At 34.3% G+C, this 19,864-nt stretch overlaps 1 protein-coding gene across 2 annotated transcripts in view; it reads left to right on the forward strand.

The window, feature by feature from the left end:
- The window catches only part of N (neurogenic locus Notch protein), a 174,156-nt gene that overhangs the window by 69,146 nt on the left and 85,146 nt on the right, over positions 1-19,864 (forward strand). For both annotated transcript variants that reach the window (XM_089178337.1, XM_089178338.1), the window contains exons 3-4: positions 8,014-8,285; positions 10,112-10,307. In XM_089178337.1, the coding sequence (XP_089034463.1) occupies positions 8,014-8,285; positions 10,112-10,307 (468 nt within the window). The remainder of the gene's footprint in view (positions 1-8,013; positions 8,286-10,111; positions 10,308-19,864) is intronic.

The following is a 19,864-nucleotide window of genomic DNA, read 5'->3' on the forward strand; positions in this document are numbered from 1 at the left end:
CACGGGTAGGGTAATTCGATAGTTCAATAAACAAGGCTTTTCCTCCAGCTTCCTCCCTCGATCGTGGACCACAATCTCCCTCGTTGAAGAGAGAGCAGTAGCAAGAACAGCAAGCAGCTAGCTCCCTTTACCCGCAGTCACATTATCCACGTGGGAAGTTTCACTCGTTCTTACCACCTTCCATACTCTCTCCATTAAAGAGAGAATACCTTTTCTCTTCGTTCCCTTGCGTACAGATTTCGATTCTCTTCTTCCTTTTTCTTATTGCAAGATAATACGATTGATAATTTATGACAAAATCTAAAAACTATGAACATTGTAGACAACGGCGTTTTACAACCAAACATTTTAAACAACGTATAAATTCATCCTTATCAGTAATACACCAACTTTATCAGCAATTTATTATCAAAAGGATCATTTATATTTCGCCGAGTATAGAAATTATTTCCTTAAATCGATATCTCCTTTCAACTCTTTCGATTTTTCGATATTACCGAAGCGACTTTATCTGAGAGAGTCGAAGAACATTAAAGATCGAATCGCAGCATCCTCTTTCCCTTTTTTTCTTTTTTTCTCTATCTTTCTCTCGGATTCTTATCTCCTTCCTTAATTGATCCCGTCCATTGACCCTTAATTATTCGACGATCTGTTGACCCTTCTCCTCTCCTCTCTCTCTTCTTGTTCTGTCTCTCTTTCTCACCCTACGGTAGGACTCCTCCTCCTCCCACACCTTTCGAGAGGAAAGACGGCACCGTTTTCCGTCGCTCTCTTAATGGATGCTAATTCGACGGCAGTATTACGGTGCTGTTTCTTAATTAGCCGCTCGTCTCTTCACGAGTACCGTAGCCAGGGGCTACGATCGATTTCTCGGGGCTAATTACTCGCTCGCCAGATCAAGAAAACAACATGGCCAATTCGATCACTGAGCCTCTTTTAACCTATACACCACGTATCTACGTATCGTTTACGTTTTACGGAAAACACGATTACTCGAGTATTTCTATCGTAATGAGTTAGACGAAGACAGATGGACAAATGACATTACACAAGTAAAAGAGTGACAGAAATAACGAAAAAAGTAAGAAGAGACACACTATGCTGAAAGAATTTCGTTATGGGGGAAAAAACGATGTGCTCTTGAGTGAAGATGTACTTTTCGAGGGAGGAAAGGAAGATCTTCAGAAAGTAAGAGAGAGAGAGAGAAAAAGAGAAAGAAGAGAAAGAGAGAGAAAGAGAGAGAAAGACAGGAGTCCATTAACATTCGGCGCGGCAAATTACAAGCCGAGACACTAATGGAACCAGCACGGGTGGCTGCCTTCTCGGTCCACCGGCCATTGATGGTGGGTGGTGGTGTTACCGTCCTCTTCCTCATCCCACCACCTCATCTTCTTCTTCTTCTTCTTTTTCTTTTTTTCTTCTTCTCTTCTTCCTTTTACTTCGTCTTCTTGAAAGATGACGAATAAGAGATAGAGAGAAAGAGAGACTTCGCGATAAACACCAGGCAAGGTTCTTTCACGACAATGCGGCAAACCGAGCCTTCTTCTTCCCTTTCGCGACACCACCTCCTAATCTCTAACATTTTCTCTCCTTTCAGTCCCCACAATTGCTCTCTCTCTCTCTCTTTCTCTCTCTCTCTCTTTCTCTCTCTCTCTCTTTCTCTCCTCTTGTCGTTAAAGACAAGTCAAGGAGGACCGGAGATTCGAGTCCCTTCATTGTCATTGTCTTTTTATTTCTCTCTTTTCTTCTTCTTCTTCATCTTCTCTTATTCTTTTTATTGGAGAACGTCGTCGTTGTCGTCGTCTGGTCGGTGACCGAGACCAACCGTCGCGAAAATTGCGAGAATGGAATCTTGTGGGACTACTTTTGAAGAGAAATTCTATCATAATAAAGTTCGACAAGTTTTCGAAAGACTTTTCATCACAGAAAGAGTTTGATGAAGTTTTATATTCTTGTATGTATATATGTTTTCTGTTACATAGAGACATAAGTATATTTATATGTGTTAACGGACTGCTTAATTATTCTGCTTCTCTCTCTTTTTCTCTCTCGGTTTTTCACTCTTTTTTTTCCCTCTCGTCACTTTAAAAGCAGATTATCGAAGAAATTACAGGAGCTCGATTTCGATTTTGGGGAGTGGCATGGAGATTAATTCGTGATATAAAGCATATATTCGTGTCGGGATACGTCTGAAGTAAACGTGATCAGCCGACCATCTTGCATAACTTTTTTTTTAAGCACCTTCGTTGGCGACGATAACGCGGCAAAGGACGTTGATCGATCGAGCGATCGATCGACGCCGAAAAATCATGCTCACCTACTTAACCGTTGGAGAGTTGACTCTTAATGGTACAGAGGAAGGTTGAGGAGGAGAAGGTGGTGGTGATGAAGGTTGGTAGGAGGAAGGAGGTGCGGCGCTTCGAAAGAAATGAGACGAGTACGTAAGATACACATACTCTTTTAAGGTGCCTTGGAAAAAGCATCTGTGTTTCTACCGTGTCGCAAAAAGTCATTTCCGTTTTTGGTGATGGAGGTGGAGATGGTGGAGAAACGTTAATGCGAGAGCGAACCAAAATGCCACCAATAATCTACCTTCTTTTATATGTCTTTCTCTATCTTTAGATCTTTAGACTTACTCCCTCTCTTTCTCTTTTTTCTTTCCTTTTTATTTAATTTCAAATTTCTTACCTTACTTGGCTACGGTGCAAATAATCGACAGAGAGAGAGAGAGAGAGAGAGAGAGAGAGAGAGAGAAGATACAAAGGAATTTATTGTAATGACAAATAAAAATTGCCACTAAATTCATCCGTATTTACGTATCTAGATTTACTATCAATTTTTTTTCTTGTATTAAAAATTGTTACAATATAATCGTGCTCTTTCAACCCTTAGAGTGCTATGGACGCAAATATGTGTTTGGGAAAAAATTACCAGAGTGGTCTATCGATGCATATACGTATTTGTTAATATTAATGTAAAATAATATAATGTTTATATTAATTAATTTATTTATATTCAGAAACAAAAACTTTAATTATTAAATATAGTTTATTATTAGAATTTGATGAATAATAAATTATTCCGTTCTTAAAAAACATTTTAGTCAAAAGTATTCAGTACTCAAAGGGTTAATTTTCATTTATTGTCAATACGTATGACTGTAATATTCTAATTGAAGTATACTTGATAATAATCATCTAAGAGTTATATTATTATGACTATTCTAAAACAAGAAAGATAATATTGTAAATCGAATGTATTGAGACATTTTTTTGGTCTCTGTTTTTTTTCTTTTTTTTTTTTTTTTTACGAATATTCAGTCACGTCGTCTCTGTCGGCCAATTAAGTGGGCAAAGATCGGTAATTCGCGTCGTCGACATACCGCGCGAATTGCAATTTTAGATGCTCGTTTAGATAGCAGACCAGCGAAATCGCAGGGTCGTTCGTCATGTCTCACACAGTAGAAAGAAAGAAAGAGAGAGAGAGAGAGAGAAAGAGAGAGAGAGAGAGAGAGAGAGAGAAAGAAAAAAATAACAAAAAAAAAAAAATAACAAAAAAATAAAGAGAAGATCTCGCGCGTCTCGAATTTACGAGGCAATTTCGGCGGTCGATTCGTTAATTTCCGGCTGATAGAAGGTGCGATAAATTCGCGGAAATCTCGATTATCGATCTCCCTCGCGATTCTTACCGAATACTATCCGATCGAGTCTTATTAATTTGCCACGAAAGACGACGATTTTTTTTTTTTCTTTCTTTCTTTCTTTTCTATCATCTTCTTCTTTTTTATTCTCATCACTTGGAATAAATTTTTGTCAAATGAAATAATCGTAAATTAAAAGTGAAATCAATTAAGTAACGACGATAATAGAACGAATTTAAGCAACGAAAAAATCGTAGATTTTCGTATCTTATGATCGATCTCACCTTTTTTTACGAACCAAACATGTGAAATAAGTCTAAATAGAGATTTATTTCTCTATTGGGAGAATTTATTTAACATAGTGGTTAAAATTACTTAACGCACAGTCTTAGTGTGCCTATAGGATATTCATTGTTGTTCAATCTTAAATTCTTGTTTGTTTTTTTTTTAAATATTGTTATAGTCAATTCTTTTGTAGAATCAGCTGGTAGATGTACGATTAACAGAAAAGTAAAATGTTCGACATATGTTTGCCTTATTATTTAGGATTCTTAGCACCTTTTCTTGTACCAACAGACATTTTTCTCATTTTGAATGATTACCAGTAGTCTCTCTGTCTGGGATTTCATTAAAACCTTTAATAAAACGATATAGTATAGTAATCGGGTAACGTTTCTATCGTTTGTTTTGATAATCCCAATCTTAGCAATTATCATCCAATCAAGGTAGAGGAGGAATTCACGGGATGATTAAGTCGAACAATAACTTCAATCCTCTTGAAGCACGTATACTACTATAAATGTTTCTTACGTTCGTTCGCGAAGTGCAAAGCATACCGACGACTTGAGTACGAAAGAACGAATGAAGAGTTTCGCATCGAAGGGTGAATCTAATTCCGCGAAAAAAAATGTGAAATGACCGGCGAGATGAGCACGAGTAGCAAACAGCAGCAGCAGCAGCAGCAGCAGCAGCAGTCTTTCTATTTCTCATTCTCTCTCTCTCTTTTTCTCTCTTAAGTTCCATCGTCTCAGAATCGAAAGGGCCGCGGCTCAGAGCTATCTCCAAGTTGAATTAGTTGCAGGCAATTTGCATCGAAATGCGAATTGATACGAGACTTACTCGGTCTCATTCTCCTTTTACAAACACTCACGTACATAAGCATCGATGATGATCGAATCTATCTCTCTCTCTTTCCAATTCAACAGTCAATTCCTCAGATCGAGATCTTTTATGTATACCGATCGAGATTGATGTGACCCGATCGAGACGAGAATTATGTTTTTTATATTCGTTACTAAAATATCTTTATTTTAGTGTTTGTTGTATTTGTAACAAAGACAAAATAATCGAATAAGAAGTCATTACACGAGAATAACGCTGTTGTAAATCTTTAAAGCATCACTAAACTTGGTTAACGCATAAGGGAAAATATTTACTAGTAGTGGTCGATAAATTGCTTCTACCTACCCTTACCCCTTTTCTTCCATCTCTCTAACTCTCATCGTTTTCTAGTCTCCCTTGTGAGAGAGTCACTCTCGGAGTCGTGCGTGCTCTCCGGCCCTGACCGGTAGTCAAGAAGAAACTTGCTGCCGGCGAGTAATGGCCGTGGAATCGTCGCTTCCGTTTATAGAGATACCGGCTGCAGCTTTCTTTCTAAACGCGCGCGCGAGAGACTAGCGCACTTATACTTATGTATATAGGGTGTATAGAAATCCTACGTATACACAAACTTTCAAATGACCAAATTAACTTTGATACGAGTCTAAACTCCATGGTTGATTATTTTTCTCTTTAAATCCTTTTATTTTTCATTTACATTCCATTAAGTTGTACCAATTTATATTTACATTATCATTAACATAAATCATTTTCAAGTATTTATTCTATCAAATGGTAAAACAATCAATAATAGTTTGATTTCTATATCATACAAATATCATAATATATCAAACATACGCTCTTATCAATGAGTCCAACTCACGCCTAGATAGATTAATTAAAACGAGACACCCTGTATGCACTTTATGCGTTTACCATTCTGTCTTATACAATACAAACACGGAGAAAATGTAAAGAAGAAGGTTGGCGTGGAGTAAAGAAGCGTTGAGTGGAGGGTAGAAGTTGAAAGAGTGGGGGGTTTAAAAAGGTCGAAGGATGGGGGAGAAAACATACGAGTGAACTGGCAGCTGCAACGTGGACAATAAGCACCACGTCGATACGTTCCTGTCTCTTCCTTCTTTTCCCTTCGTACGTGCACGTTCCACGCCTCCTCCCTGTCTTTATACCCTCTCCGCAGCCACCTCCCCTCCACTGCACCCCTCGCGTGCTCTTCTCTCGACTACCACACGTGAGCTATCTTCTCTCGGTTACCTTGTCTCTTTTTATTCCCGAAGGAGTATCGATGCGTTAGAACCTTAAGCGGACATCCGCGACTCGATTCTCTCGAAGAAGAGAGGCAAAGGGGGGTGGATGGTCGAGGCGTGGATGGGGGCAAAGATTCAACTACTACTTACTCCTTCTTTAATTATCTTTCGATACAAAAATGTTTTCTAGACTTTTTTGTGGTCTTTATTTGGTTGAAGTTTCGGTTTCTTTTAATCAGGCATACCTACTTTTATGGTACCGCTATTTTTTTATTTACATATGTATTTATACTTATACCTACTCGGAGTCCATAATTCATTTGTCTCTGAATCATTGTTATTTGTGTGTGTATATACATATTCTTTTTATTTTCTTATTTATATCGGTTTTTATTTATGTATTCTATCGAGTGGATGATTCATTGTATGGATAATTTGTATTTACATATACTTATGGGGGATCGATGATAAAAAGCAAATTGTATTAGCTTTCGATCAGGTTTTTGTAAGAAAAGAATTTTGAGTAAACTCTATTGAAGCATTTATATGAGAGTTTTAGGAAAGTCTTTAGAAGCAAGTCGATCCAAGAAAAGGTACACATAGTTGATTACTATTAAAGGAAGGACTCATCCCTAGTTTCTTCTTTGCTATGGCTTGTCTAGCAAAAGCGAGAGAGAACGGGAGGGAGAGATAGAAAGAAAGAGAGATTCCGGAGATCGTTCGAGAGTACAATACGAGTCTCGACTTCCGATCATTAGGAGCCGTTAGAATGAAACTTCTTCTCTTTATACAGACTCGATGGACGCTTAGTTACGATTCCTTTTTCGAACAAACCCAGGTATCAACCTGTTTGTTAGAACGGTTCACTGAAGTTCACATTTTTAAGTTCAATAACTCGATAGGTAACAAACATCGTTTGATTCTTCGTTGAAATAAATAAATCCTTCTAAGGTAAATCAAATAATGAAGATCGTATATCGAAGATAAATATACAGCTATTGAAATAAAAAAATATTATTATCATATAAATTAATAGTTAGAAATGGATGATACACTAACTAAAATGTGATATTCGTAATCAAATCTTTATTAGGATGATGTAGTTAACGTAACATTTACATATTATACGAGTATACTAAAAAAGAAATAGAAAAACTAAAGTATAGTTTATTAGCTTTGTAAGATAAACTGTTAAACGCATTTTCCACGTGGGCTCTACGCGCATGGTAATTACCATCGAGCGCGAACTAACTCGACGAGAGCTAAGATTAGCCATTATCGATAAACTTAATTAACGCCTGAGATTTATCGTACGTGAACGCCTAGGAAAAAATCATCCGCTCGATAGAATTTCTCTGCTTATCCTCGAAGATAGATAATTGCAAATAATAATTATAATCGATGATAAAGCAAATTATAGATATTCAATTGATGGAAGGAAAAAAAAAATCAATCTAATTGTAAGGATCAAACAACATCCAACTCTATAACTGATATAATAAATAAATGGTAGTAGCCGAACTTAAAAGGCACAGTACATTTCATATTCTCGAAATAAGACAGTTTCCATTTTTCGTGGAAAGCTTAACATAACCATAATCTACCCTTTTTTTAAAGAAACGATTAAAATTATCTTCAAAATCATTCATCTGGAATAATATTGAAATATGCAATTAAGATGGTTTCTATCTCTATCTCTTGAAAAGTTTCTGTAGATGAAATATTTGAAGTATTTCTAATCTTATCGTCAGCATAGAAAAATATTTCGTTTACTTTTCACGAGATTAGGTACATTTATTGATTTATCGACTTTTCTCCAAACTAGATGAAGTTTTATATCGATACATCTTTCGTTTATCTTCAAGTTTATTTTATATTTATAAAAAATAATGATAATTGACACTAAAATTATTAATAATATTACATTTAATTTATATTTATAAAAATATAATAAAAAATATATTAAACCCACATAATTCTATTCTAATTTTCTTATCTTTGTTATTTCAGCTGTACGTCGAAATATGTCGGGGAGTACTGTCAACATTTGAACCCTTGTCATACTGGGCCACGTTGTCAAAATGGTGGTTCCTGTAGAGTAAGAGAGATCATCGGAGGTGGGACACCATCGTTCTCATGTAATTGCCCTGTTGGATTCACTGCAAGTCTTTGTGAAATTCCAATAGACAATGCTTGCGATTCTTCGCCCTGTCTCAACGGTGCCACCTGTAATCTTAAATCTCTACGCGAGTACGTCTGCACGTGCGCGACAGGCTATACGGGTAAGTTCATCCTAGAATATCATTTAAGAAATATAAATAAAATATAGTGATAAATTTAAGATATCATTTAAGAAGTAGGAAGAAAATATCGAATGATTAACGATAACTATCGTCCCACGATAATGAAAAAAAAAACATTTCAGAAATTGATATAAGTATCCACGCATAAATAAATATATTATATGTGATATGAGAATATTTTTTAAATCTTTTTTTTACATTTACACACGTTAATCAGTAGCGCATAGGAACAGTCGTATTTCGAGTAGCGATGCTACTGTGATATATTTGTGATTATGGAAGCGAAGGTTGCAATGAAAACGTCGACGTTTTACCATATTATTATTATTATTATCATTATTCGTCATAAATAGAGTGGGCAGGAAGGTAAGAGCAAGCAACGAGTACGGAAGACAGCGATTGCGTTACGATCGTCTAAGAATGTCGGCGGCTTTATAATATATTGCGGAGAAATAAAGTGAAAATTTTAACGATGATGACCGTTCGTAGAAGGCACTCGCCAACGACGCTCGTCAATCCGTACGAATCGCGGAAATGGGAGGCAATACCGTGGATAGTTTCTTATCTTTATAGGGATGTGCACGTTCGTTCGAAAAATAAATCCGAGGAAGGGAGAATTCAATAAAAGGAGAAAGAGAAAAAGAGAGGAAGAGAGAAGAGAGAAGAGAGACTGCGTTTGCCGGATAATTGGCCAAGTGCAAGGCAACGTTTCCACTGTGGCGGTACCCTTTTGAATCAGTGGTTCTCCTTTTCTAACGCCCTTCGATATCGCGATCAATCGAATTTTTATCAAGTATCTTTAAGATAAAATGTGTTATCTCATAGATTCGAGAAATATTTTAATCTTTAAATAATAACAAATAAAGATAGAACTATTTTATTTGAATTTCTAAGTTTATCATATTAAATTTTGTATGAAGCAAACGATATCAATATAAAAAAAAATTCTCAAATTTATAATAAAAATTGTTTATTTTTAATAATACAAATTCGTTAATATATATATATATAACAGGTTTTAATAATTTATTTTGATATAAGTAATATAGTTTAAGAGTAAGAGTTTTTGAAATGTTTGTAAATATCGTGAAAAAAAAAAAAAAAGAAAAGAGAACCACTAGCAAACATTCAAGAACAAGGCTGTTAAAGATGTAGAAGAAAAGATATTTTAAAGAGAAAGAGAACAAGTAGCAACCTTAGTAATTAGTTCCACTAATCGGTAAACCAAGAGAAGGGATGAGATAGTACCTTTTCTGCCATACATGATCGCCATATCAACGTTAACTGGCATGCTCAAAGATATCTCTACTTAACCGAGGGAGTGTATATAAGCCTTTGCCAGATATAAAGTTAATTTATTCTCTCGCTGCTATTTGATAACTTTATAATTTTATTCTATACTCTTGAAGACATCGTTTTACGCATTCATCCATTACAAATAGAAACGTTAATGATGTATTTAATTTCAAATTTATTTCAAATGTTTTGCAATACAAACAAGAAAAAAAAACAAACCAATTGAAAATAATGAAGAAATTTAGTCGAGAAATCATTTAGCATTGTTTACTTGATTGATTTCATTAATTAGAAGTTTATTATCAAAGGACAATATTTACTGAGTTTAATTTAATGTTTTATAAATCATCATGCTATATATATTTTATTGTAATAAAAATCTTAGTTTTTTTTATATATGAATTTTATTTTATTATTTACTAATTAGGATAATAATTGATCAAAATTGTCTAATTCTGACGCTATAATAATAATATAATGTTTTTAAAATAATTTTTCTTTTTTCACAGGAGAGCATTGCGAACGTGAAGATTATTGTGCATCGTCACCCTGTCGAAACGGTGCCGAGTGTCGTTCGTTGGAGGCCAGTTACAAGTGCACGTGTTCGTCGGGTTTCTCAGGACGCAATTGTGCCGATGACATCGATGAATGCGAGAGGAATCCGTGCAAACATGGTACCTGCAAGAATATTCATGGATCTTACAAGTAAGTCTTGCAGTATAATAAATTTCATTTGTTTTAATGATATTCGTTAATTCATGTTATCTGCATCGTTAGATTTAATAATACTGTTATTCAAAATAACAATCCTCCAATCGAAAGATAAGATTTTATCGATCATCATTATTAAAATAAATAATAAATAAGTATACATATATCGTTAGAATATATTTATATTATTGTTATGTATAATTTAATTAATTTAAACAAATCGATTTCATCAAAACCCTCAGTCCTCATTTAATATTTAACGAGCATCCACGAGGGAGAATTACTATTCGGCCGATCATTGTATTCAATACGTGTGAAATAATGATTGGTAACGTGAGAGAGGTCTCTAGAGTTGTTAAATAATTTATGAAGAAATATTTTATTCAATATGGCAGTATATAAGCGTAGTTTATTGATAAATTATTGCAATAACAAATGGTAGAGCACTAAGATATTTGAATATCGTTAATATAATATAATAAAATAATTAAAAAATTATTCAAAATTGTCCTTAATATTTTTTTAAAGAGAATTAGATAATTTATTGACATTTTCTCACATTGTCAAATACTACTTACAAATTTTTCTTCTTCTTCTTCTTCTTCCTCCTCCTCCTCTTCTTCCTCTTTACGTAACGGTGCCTACATCGAACAACGAACCAAGCTTTGATAATACAAAGAACGATAAAGGTCCTATTGTCGGATCGACGTAGGATAAAAAGCTAGAGCGGATGTGCACGGTCACGATCTCGGCATGTGGTTAATCGATTATGCTAGTAGATATAGAATTTACGCAGTTAAGATCTCTCGTTGTTAACGCGATAAAAAGAAAGGAGGGAAAATAAGAGAAGGAAACGAAAAAGAAATAGAAAAAGAACAAGAAAAAGAACCAAAAAGAAAGAAAAAAAAGAAATAGAAGAAAAAGAAGAAGAAGAAGAAAAAATAAATAAAAGATCGAGTGAAGTGGATCGAGATACGATAGAGATTGGCTATGATAATGGTTGGGATAAAAGGGGGTAAGAAGAAAAAGAAAGGGGTGGGGGAGAGGACTCTTGCAGCAAGTGTCGTTCGTATTTTGCCACGCAATTACCGATTGTGTACGGACGGTAGAGCGCGGAACGCGGAATGCGGAACGCATAACGACGCGGAACAACGACGTGGAACAACGAGGACTCATCGACTCGATCCCACGGCTCATTATGAATTTATTCGTAATTCAACGTTGCGTCGTCTTTCGGACGAAATTGTCTTTCGTCTCCGCCCTCGAATTCTCATCTCCTATCTCCTCGTAATCCGAAAAAGAGCGGAACGATCCACCGATACGAATATATATACCTCCTACATGTACGTTATCTTCCTTTGAGCTTTCGAAAGACATCGGTGTAATAAAGTTAACTATAGGCCTCTGAGAGAGACAATTTTTCAATTAAAATACCAAATTCTTTATTTAAATGCAAATCTTTCCGCTTGATTATACTTTGAAATACTTTGAAGTAGTACACCACACGTGCCACTTATTATTAATGATAACTTATATTCTTTTATTTATTGCGTTAATTTGTCGTAGTTTTGTTTTGTTTTGTTTTGTTTTTGTTTTGTAACCCTTTTGTAAAAGATCAACTCATATAAATACAGTACGCGTTTAACAAGCTAATAATACTTTCGAAATGATAAATATTAGCAATGGAGTAGATTATGTTGAAAATATGATAGCGATCAGTTTTACTTATTTCTTTTCTTTATTTGTATTTTAATTTTTAAAGAGATCTAAACCGTTTCGGGGGGTCAAAGTTAAAGAGAAGGTGGGATTAAGTAAAAAAAAAGAAGGAAGGAAGGAAAGAAGGAAAAAAGATAAGGAAAGGAATGGAAAATAGGGTTGAAGGAAGAAAAGGAAGGAAGGAAGAAGGTGCATCGCGGAAAAGAAACGAGCTCAACAAAAACTGGTTTCACCCGGTGACTCTCGATGCCGGGTGGCGAGGAGAACATAAATCCGCGCTTTGTTGAGATCGAGTCGAGATTAATCGAGGACCGAGTCGAGCTGACTGCACGAGGCCAGATAATGTCCCTTGGGCTCTACATTATATTGAATTATATCGGACTTCGATGCCATTCCCCCAGAAACTCCTCTGTCTTTCGAGATCTATGCTTATTCTTTTATTTTTATTGACAATGTTTTTATTTCAATGTATAACACAGACGTAAACGATGTATAACTAAATCATGAAGTGTGTAAATTTATTTATTTATTTATTTATTTTTTTTTAATAAGATCGTAAGAACTATTTACTACATACAAAGTACATATGTATTAATTGCTTCGCAAAAAAAATGTAACTTGATAGATAATCGTTTCTGTTCATTTTAGTGGGTTGTTCGGAAAATTTGTGTCGCATCTCTGTATTAAAAGATAATACACTATTGATCAAAATTATTTGATCATCTTAGAAAATAATAGAATGTTGTTGGTTTAAGTAAGTGCTTTATTGATTATTTATTGAAATATATTACTTCAGCAAGATTGCAAGAGTTGTTATTTAGAATACCAAGAGCATGTAACAATATTAGAAGCAAAAGGATTTTGATGAAATTAAGAAAATTAAAATATTTTACAAACATTCTGTAAGTTTTCAATTTATTTATATAATTTTATCGTGAAGAGAAATGAAATTGATTTCCATTATTTATTTTGCCAATGTTGTAACTGTTGTGCATGGTAAATTAATGTTGACCGGTAATAAATGCTAATGCATTTACTCATGTAATAAAACATAATATTGTAGATAATATATCGAATTAATCGTATAAATCTATAAAATATTTTCATGTGATTTTAAACATTTATTCTGACTCAATATTTATTTGAAGAAAAATGATATGAAAAAAAAAAAAAGAGAGATATGATTTAAAAATTGATGAGAATCAGAGACAAATTTTGCGGGAATCTAACTGTATCGACATATTTAGCAAATAGGTAGATATATTGAAGGAAATCAGGGAGTCGAGAGAAACACAAAGAATGTAGGCGTGACGCGATTAGGCGAGTTAAAAGCACCAAGAGTTAGTTCCCTCATCGCGATACCGATCGCGTCCTCGAATAGCCGTAGATTCTTGCGAGCGTGCACGGAGGAGCAATAACGCTCGATCGAGGCTAATAAAGACTTTGATGTGCCACGGCTGACCGCTGAGTCTGACCGCCAGGTGGTACAGGTAGGAGCTACTATGTTATTAAATAGTTATGGTCGATCGAGGGACGAGGGCGGATCGTGTAGCTTGCCGAGGACAAATGCCTTATAGCGAGAAAATTTACGCGAGCTCGTGTCTTGGCACGAGATAACGATTCGTTTAACGTTTACTAAGCTTTCGGTACCTACAATCTTGACCTTCATTCGAAAATTCAATTTTAATTTTTGAAAAAAGAAACGATATTCTTTTTGTTTTGATTCATTAAAAAATTCTTCCCACCAGTTGGATTATTTTAATTGTTAATTACATTTCTTACATTTAATAGGATCATTTAATATCATTCCAAATAATTATTTTATTTTCGAACTGTTAATAATAATGGTTCTTATATACATTTTATAGATTCATTAAGAATCGTTATAACAGGTTTTAAGAAATTGTTACAGGATTTTTCTTTACATATTATTTATTCAAATATTCATCTAGATTTTTTATTAGACATTATTTATCTAAAATAATAATAATAATAATAATAATAATAATAATAGTAATATTCCTTTCACATTTAGCTCGCTCATAGCTATGCTGTGTATGCGAGTAACAAGTCGACCTTACTGAACGAACATTTGTTGGAATGTAAGGAAAATATTAAAAGCAATGTGAAGTTGTTAACCGCATCTCGGGTGGGAAGTTGCACGCATAAATACTCGTTTACACTTCGTCGTGGGATATTAATTTTTCGCGTTTCATTTCTTCATTCATCTTGTCCGCTTGAAGGAATAGGTACATATCGATATGGATTCAGAGCTATAAACTGGCATGGTGGATGAGTGAGCATGAAAGAGATAGAAAAAAAGAAAAGAAAAAGAAGGAAAAGGAAAAAAAGGAGAAAGAAAGAAAGACAGCACGCGCCCGCGTTAGGGGCAGGATGTGATTTATGAAATAATCTGCCCGAAGTGGAATTTAATTGAGCGGAGGCGAACCAAAAGGAAAAGTAAATGGTATTTCTTAGCCTTCTTCGATGGGCCCACAATAAATGTTGATAAATGTTCATAAAGGATTATAATTTTGTAATTTTTTATCATTTTTTGAATACCTTATTATGATCGTTGTTTAAATTCTCGAAATTTTATAATTAATATCAAAACATTTTTCAATGTTCATCGACTATAAGGAATATTTTACAACGACCATGATGTCCACCATGAAGATTTTTAGAATTTCATTATGTTATCGCCTTCATCGATTCTCGATCGTAAACTCGATGTTATATAGAATAATAATTCTAATTGAATCATTCGAGTAAAATGTTTGTAAGTTAATACATACCTAAGTGCTTAAGTATACTCGGAAAACTCGAAACGATTGTATCATCGTTCATGTCGAGCAATCATTTTTTTACCTTATTAACATACAGAAACGTTTTCTTCTATGTCAATCATAGACACTGGGTGTGGCGCTACAATTATCTCGACCACCTTGAATTATTTCTTCGTTTATTAGCACACACATATTTTCTATATAAATGTACATAATATATACATTAATATAAAACAATAATCTTCTTATAATTTAATTTATTTTTCTTATGTAAACACAGAAAATTATATATGAAATATATACGGTATAATTATTTATCCTTATTTTTAGCAAAACATTAATCATCGAATATAAAGTGAAAAAAAATTAATAATGCGTTTCGTTTGATAATAGCCGCAAACAAAACAAAAAAATGAAATAAGAGAGATATAAGATATACGTTTACAATCTTCAAAGATAGGTAAAAAAAAGTTTTACGATTCGTTCACCAATCTCAATGTAAAATAAAAAAGGTAGATTAATAAGTGTGTGAAGACAAAAAATAAAAGAAGAATCATCCAGTGGTAAAGAAATCCGTGTAGCAAGGTCGAATTTACTCGAGTTTAGGTTTCTCGTAGTTTCGAAGCACTATAAAGAAAGCCTAGAGCTCTCAGCAAGAGGTCAGACAGGTCGACGAGCGTCCATGAAACCTTCGTTCGTTCGTTCGTTGGAAGGAAGGAAGGAAGAAGGACTCTTCACCGCTGGCGTTGCTGCTTTTGCTGATGGAAAGAAAAAATAAGGATCTCGAGCAATCCGAGGAACCTGTTTCCCTGGTGGAGAGCAACCGATAACTACGTGCTCGGCATACCGAGCGCACCATTTTCGAATTTCCTCCGAATAACGTAGCCGACGACGACGTCGTTAAGCTTGAGCACCATTAGACGACGTTGCTTCTCTTCTTCTTCGTCTTCTTCTTCTTCTTCGTCTTTGTACTTTGCCAACGTAGAAAAATACCACTCTTTTCTTCCATCTCTTTCTTCTTGGCACGCGTGCTCGAATATCCTTACAAATCTTTTTTTTTTTCTCTTTATTTCTTTCTCTCTCTTTTTTTCTCGTAGGTAGTTCCGACCATTTTATTCTTGTTCTTCGAATAGCCAACCTTTCAAAGTCTACGTCGCTTATGTATGTTTCCTTTCCTTCTTACCAAGTTCGACGATTCAACTACAACATTCGAGGAATCTCTACGGGTTATCCGTTACATCATGAACTAACTTTCTCAATGGGAACACTTGATATTTTGTTAGAACTCAAACGTGTTTTCTTATTCCTCTTGTTTTATATTTCTACCTGTTTTCTTTGCAAAGTTATGCTTAAATTGTATTGGACGATTGGAAATTACATATCCAGTATCTTCGATTAAATTTTAAAATCTATAGGTCTTAAATTAATATTAAATTTTAAATTGCAATGAGAATGTAACTGAGAACGATATTTATTTATTTTTATCTTTTAGTACGCTCGAGAACTTTTTTTTTTTTAAATGTCGACAAATTATTTTACCAATATATATAAGACAAATTACATTTATTTGCATGATGAAACGATTACTCATTTCTTTTGTTTTTTTTTTTTATATATGTTTCTGTTTAATACTCACACTATGGAAAGATATCTTCGTAACGACAACTTTCCTTACCTCGTAAATCAACATGACCGAGTTCAAATAGCTTTCTAGAAGGGCATGCAAGTGCTGCGATTATTGGAGGCGATTATCGATGCCGGATAATCGAGCCCGACCTCGTAGAACGATTGAGTATCACCGCAAGAATGAAATTAGCGCTCTAGGTGACGTAATAATTCCTGTCCCAACGATACTGCTAGTGATTATCAGACCTATTGCGCACGTGTGCACAATCTAATTCAATAAGTAGTTTAGATCGATGATCTATGATCTTTCCATTCTTTCTTCAAAAAAAATGAAAAACATAATCAGATTCTTCGATAAATTTCTATTTAGGTTTGTAACAACAATATGTAATTAGTTTAGATATTGGTAAGAATTACAATTACAGGATTTTAAAAAATGACATTATGAGCATTCGATAGTTCAATTTAAATGTCTTATATATTTTTTAATTGTATCATTATTTATTTCATATCTTTAAACAACAGATCAATAATACGAATAATTTACTTTTTGTTCTCGTAAGTTTCATAATATTGAGGAAATATATTTATGATTATTTCAAATCACATGAGCATTGTTATTTTATTTATCAATTTTTTCTATAAATACCAAAGTAGAAAATATGTAACATTAGTAAACGATTATAAATCAATTTCTATAGTTAAATTTTTGATCTTACAGATCTCATAAATAGACAATCTATATTTTGAGACAAAATAAGAAGAGATTCAATTATAATAAAATAGTAAAAAAAAATTTTTCTACAGATAAATGGAAGATTAAAGATAATCGGGTGGCGCATGTGCGAGGAAGACTCGACACGAACTGACGTAACGATTATCGAGTCGAACCAATTCAGGCAATTACGTCGGTGGGAAAGCGGCCGGTCGGTGGTGCGTTCTCCATTAGTCGCGTTAATCCGGCGATATGCTCCTTACTTTACGCACGATGCATCCGTTTACGTCATAGACGAACAGCGGACACACAATGCTCAACGCGGAATTAATCGTGGCCTCGACGAGGGCGCAATTAATCAGACATAATTGAGGATTCTAGCATGTATATACTTGGAAATAACAACTAGTTGTTGTATTATACGATTTATAGTATTTATGCGATTATTATCGTTCTAACATTTGATACATTGTTATTAATCACGTATCATAAAGTGTTATAATATAGTCCGTAATTTAAGATATTTAGACTGTATGTGGCATATTTTTGAATGAATAATTTTATTTCTTACAAAGAAAGAGAGAGAGAGAGAGAGAGAGTTAACGGTAGTTAAACGAAAGCATGTAAATAGAAATGATTAATTTATTTACATTATTCGATTGTTCAAAATTTAAATAATATATTTACTATAAATAGAAAATATTTTTTATCTAATCATAATATAAATGTATCGCGTATTATATTGTAAATTAATTTTATAAACATAGACAGTTTTTTTTTTTGACACGAATTGAACAATTCAGTATATTATAAATAATTTTTTAAAAATACGTTCAAACTTTTTTCGAGTCAATTGATTTTTGTTTTTTATTTTACAATTCGACTCAATTCATAAATTTTGTAATAAATGAAATCTAATAATTAAGGATGAGAATGTAGAATGTTCGACGAATTAGAACTACAATACAAATTCTTGCACAATTTTTAAGATTGCATCTCTTTTGTGATATTGAAATAATCCAAACGTATAAATAGTATATCTACTTGCGTGTCATTGGATAATAACGACAATTATGAAAATAAAAAAAAAAAAACATATTCGAGAGAGAGATCGCGCTAAAGATTCTCTGTATCCTGCCACGAGTATACAAAAGCATATATCCATAAATACATAGAAGTAACTTCCGTTATTTTTCTCGTGTGACCTAGGAATATATTTTTCCAACGATTTCCATCGAGGCTAGATAATTAAACCTTGTTTTACGTAACGTCATCGTCCTCGCGTTTAATATTATCCTTCATACACATATTAAGAACACCGAGTAGAACATATATCCCCCATACCTTATATCCCATTAAAATTCCGATTCACGTGAGCTCTCAACGTATATATAGATACATTCGCTTGGCTTTTTTCACCAAAATTACTTTTTACCGTCCGAATCCTTGGCAAAAGGATAACAAAAAAGAAAATTAAAAAAAAAAAAAATGACTCTACGCGTGTGTAACAACACCGTGGTGGATCAAACGCGTCGCTTGCTTACTTCCTCTAAGGACGTACTTAATGAGAAGGATCGAGATCGTGCGTTCGAGGTAAGATCAAGCGAGACGGAGAGACAAAGTAGGGAGAGGAAGGTTATTAAGCGAAGGGTCGTTTAATATTCCTTACAAGAACGTTTTCATCGCGTAATTTGATGGGCTCGTAAAGAGACGATCGAGATGTAAGGATGAAGAAAAGGACAGAAACGCTCCGAGAGAAGCCAAGATGAAGTGGATGGGCATCTCGCGATCGCGATCATCGATCCAATCTTCGTCCTTCCGTGCTCCAATTTAACGTCAATTAAATCCCACCAAACGAATTCACTCCATAACGGCAATTTTCGGAACCGCTAATGACAAAACTACTCTCTGATCTTGGATATATTATTCTCTACCCTCTACTGACTTTTCGATTAATTTCTCTCTCTTTCCTTCTTTCTATTTTTCTCTCTCTCTTTCTCTCTCTCTCTTTCTCTTTGACTGGTTTCTTATTTCGCTCGTTTTCTCTTTTCTCGTCGTCCTTCGTCTCCTCTCGAAGTATCCTACTCTTTTTCACCGACGGCCCAGAAGACGCATTAAGGTCCGAACCGTCCGAAAAAGCGACTTTTTTGTCGCGATACTTCCTTCCTCTTAACTCCTCCCTTTCATTCCGCCATCCTCTCTTGAAAAATGACCGCGAATTGGTCTACCCGTCCAGCACTACCATTTCAAAATCTTCTTTATTCCGTTCCGACCACTTCCCTCGTTCTATCTATCCTTTTTTTCTATCTCTTTCTCTTTCCCTCTGTCCCTCTAATATTTTTTTTTTTTCAACGAAGGAAACAAAATAACAGGACATCGAATCAAATGACGAAATTATGCTAGCCACGGAGACCCTCGCGAGTTCTCGTCTATCGAGATAAAAAAATTTCCAACTAGTCACGAAGAAATGCTCGCCAGATCTATTCTATGGATTATACTTTCAAAAATCATTAATATAAATGTACATATTATATGTATATAACATGTATATGGTATTTATGTATGTTGAGTCCTTCCGCGATTGAAATATTTATTATTCATTCTTTAGTTCCTTCTTATTGTTAGGCATTTCAAATAAGCGACCAGTGGAGATCAAAGGAAGATACGAACGATTTTAAAAACGTTGCACGTCTCAAAGTAGAAAACCA

Source organism: Polistes dominula, unplaced genomic scaffold (assembly GCF_049000335.1).
Source record: "Polistes dominula isolate Pdom_NZ unplaced genomic scaffold, Pdom_raw_medaka contig_77, whole genome shotgun sequence".
Taxonomy (NCBI): domain Eukaryota; kingdom Metazoa; phylum Arthropoda; class Insecta; order Hymenoptera; family Vespidae; genus Polistes; species Polistes dominula.